The sequence below is a fragment of the Brachyhypopomus gauderio genome, chromosome 12 (genome assembly GCF_052324685.1).
Source record: "Brachyhypopomus gauderio isolate BG-103 chromosome 12, BGAUD_0.2, whole genome shotgun sequence".
NCBI lineage: Eukaryota > Metazoa > Chordata > Actinopteri > Gymnotiformes > Hypopomidae > Brachyhypopomus > Brachyhypopomus gauderio.
The window spans coordinates 14,552,373-14,555,537 of record NC_135222.1 but is presented as its reverse complement, the minus strand read 5'-3'; the positions used below and the strand labels follow the sequence as shown (position 1 = coordinate 14,555,537).

General features: G+C 47.4%; 1 protein-coding gene across 1 annotated transcript in view; it reads right to left on the bottom strand.

Annotated features, from left to right (window-relative positions):
- Window positions 1-301: 301 nt before the first annotated feature.
- Window positions 302-3,165, bottom strand: part of slitrk1 (SLIT and NTRK like family member 1) — a 4,071-nt gene continuing 1,207 nt past the window's right edge. The window contains exon 1 of the mRNA XM_077023224.1: window positions 302-3,165. This exon is cut by the window's right edge and continues 1,207 nt beyond it. Within this exon, the coding sequence (XP_076879339.1) occupies window positions 1,086-3,165 (2,080 nt within the window). The 3' untranslated portion in view covers window positions 302-1,085.

Sequence of the window (3,165 nt, the reverse complement as noted above, 5' to 3'; positions counted from 1 at the left end):
ACAATTATTTTTTTCTACATTAAAAAATAAAGAAAACACACTTCCCACATAGTGAAACATATCAAAGTTAAAAACACTTTGCTTTTGAAAAAAAGTAATGACAATATAATAAAATGAAATCAAATGTAGAACTTATGCGGTTATAAACCTTGCGAGACTTTCTTAGTGTTGTTGAATCTGTCCATTAACACTGAAGACCACAAACCCTTTTAGCTACATTGAAATACGCGACCTCTCCATCAACCCCCCCCCCCCCCAAAAAAAAATAAAAATAAAATAAAAAATAAAAATAAAAGCCTCTATGTCAACAACCAACAACTGGCAAACAGCATTAAACAGAATACATCCAGCAAAGATGGCTGTGTGGGTGTCAGAGATCCGCACTAACGCATAAATAATCCTGATAACTATCAAGTGATGACACACAAGCTGCTGGTACATACAGAACTCTCTTCTTTACAGTCTCTGCCAGGTTAACTTTGAAACAGGTAGATCTAGCACAAATCCCAACCGCTTTTTTCCACAAAAAAAAGAGAAATGGCACTTTTAATAGATATTCATATATAGATTTATCATTTGTATATATATTTATATATGTATATTATATTTATAATTTGTATGTATATATATAATATTTATATTGATATCACGAAAGAACTGTCGAGATGGCGTCTTTGTAACTATGGTAACGGTCCCCAGCGTGAGTGGACACCATGCGAATCATGCAGATATGTTACACTCGCTATTTACATTACATTCATGCGCTCGTGCACCATTTCCGGTCCTCGGTTTCATAGTTTAAGTCTGATTGCGGCAAAATGTTCGTATCGGAGAGCGAGAGAGAGCGAGGGAGTGGAGAGTAGTGGTGTCTGTCCTGTACATATTTTACAGTTGCTTCCGTAGCAGTGGCTCATAAAGTGAGTGAACTAAAGACACAGAAAGTGGATCTCCAGGAGAGGCGCGAGAGCGTATCCGTCCCGTCCCCGTTCTTATGGCCACGTAGGGCGCGCGGTGCACGTTCCTGTCTCGCGCGTGTGTCCGTCTGATGGACTCCAGCGTCCTTGCAGCCCGCGCCGTTTGCAGCCTCACTTGTCGGAGAGGGAGTGTGTTCCGCAGTCATAACCCCTGTGGGCCCCGTCCGCCTGATACGCGCCGCTGTGCCAGTAAGACGAGTCGCACACGGTCTGCAATGAATTGATCTCCGACGCGGAGGAGTTCCCGTCTCTTCGCTTTGATCTCTTGCGATTCCGCAAGATAAAAACTAACATACCCACCACAGTGAAGGCGGACGTGACGAACACCAGCAGCAGGCCGGGCACGAGCACCGATATCGACACTCTGCTTGGCTCCAGATAAGAGTTGGAGCGCGTGCCCGTGTCCGCGGTGAAAGTGCTGTTTTTCGACAGAGCCGTGGGGTAGATCTTTTCGTAAAGCTGTGGGCACATCAAATCATTTCGGATTCGACGGAAATCCCGTTTCCAGAACTCCTCCGGGGACTCGCATTTCAGATCGCTGACAATGACATCAGATGCCAGCTTGTCTGCCCACTGTTTGAAGGGAACGATGTTGCACGAGCAATCCCACGGGTTCCCGTGCAAATCAATTTGGATGATTGAGCTGAGCTGGTCTAAGACGCCGGCTACAGGAAGATGGGTAAAATAATTGTTATGCAGACTTATTTTGGACAAGGAAACTCCAACAAACGCATCCACGGGAAGCGACTTCAGCAAATTATTATTAAGGAAAAGGACTCGAAGATTGGGCATAGGACTGAATGTGCCCGACGTTATTAGCTGAATATCGTTATATTCCAGACTGAGATATTCCAGGTTCTGAAGTCCTACAAACATATCCGCCGTAAGTGTATCCAAGTAGTTCTTGTCTACATAAAGCCACCTGAGTTCGTTCAGATTCTGGAAAGTGCCATTCTCCATATATTTAATATTATTTCCCCCCAGATCGAGTAGGTTTAAGCTCAGATAGCCCCTGAAGTGGTTCTTTTTGATAGTATGGATGTTATTGTCGCGCAGATTTAACTCGTGCGCGCTCAGGGGCTTGGGTTTGAGGTTGGCCACGCTCTCTATTTTCTTGCCCTCGCAGTTAACCCCGAGCCCTTGCCGCGTGCCAATCAGTTTGCAGATGCACGACTGGGGACACGTCACGTTGGACGGCGTCTCGCGCTCTCCGGCGCCCGTGGCCATGGCAGTGGGCGTTTTCAGCTGCCAGTTTTCACGTGCTTTAGGGCGGCCCTTATTGTGGCCGCCTCCAGCACCGTGCGACTCCGTCACCCCACTCGTTTTAGAAGTAGTGGGAGGGGGCCCAGGGTCGGAGACCTCGTCCTGCGTGGGCGGCGCAACCAAACTGGAATCAATGCCGTCCTTTGAAGGGCACAGCTCAGACTCCGCCGTTTCGTTTAAATCGTTCCCCTGCAGTCGCGTGGGTGCTTCGCAGATGACCCTGCCGATGAGCGCGTTCTGCGGGATATTCTCGAGCCAATCCTTTAGCGAGACCAGGTCGCAGTTGCAGTCCCACGGGTTATCTTCCAATAAAACCTCCACTACCCCCGATATCTGCTCGAGCACTCCTTCGTAAGGCAGGGTTTTTATCCTGTTCCCCCGCAGGTCGAGATGCGTTATCGGAACATGCTGAAATATGTTGGTAGGAAGTGCGCTAATAAGGTTATCGTTAAGAATGAGAACTTCAAGTTTGCTCAAGTCCCTGAAAACGGAAGGGTCTATGTCTCTCAGTAAGTTAAAATCGGCCTGAAGATATTCCAAATCGTCCAAACCGAGAAACGTGCTCTTTTTAAAAGACCGTATCTTGTTGTTGTTTATGTGCAGTCTCTTCACGAGCTGCAGTCCGAGAAACGCACCGGGCACGATGTCGTGCAAGCCGTTGTTTTCCAGATGCAAGCTAACGGCGTTGTAAAAGTTGGCGAACTCGTTCGGAAACAGTCTGGATAAGGAATTCCCGTGAAGCAGTAGGTGATAAAACTGGGAACTGGGTCCGGTCAGATGGTGCAGGTTCGTGAATCCTCGCTTTTCGCAGTCAATGTGCAAATCTCCTTCTAGTGCATTGCAGGAGCAGATCTGTTCCTTACACACGTCCCTTGTAACGTTCCCAGTAGCCGCACAAAGAGCCGCCTTCAACAGTAAAACCCAAAGC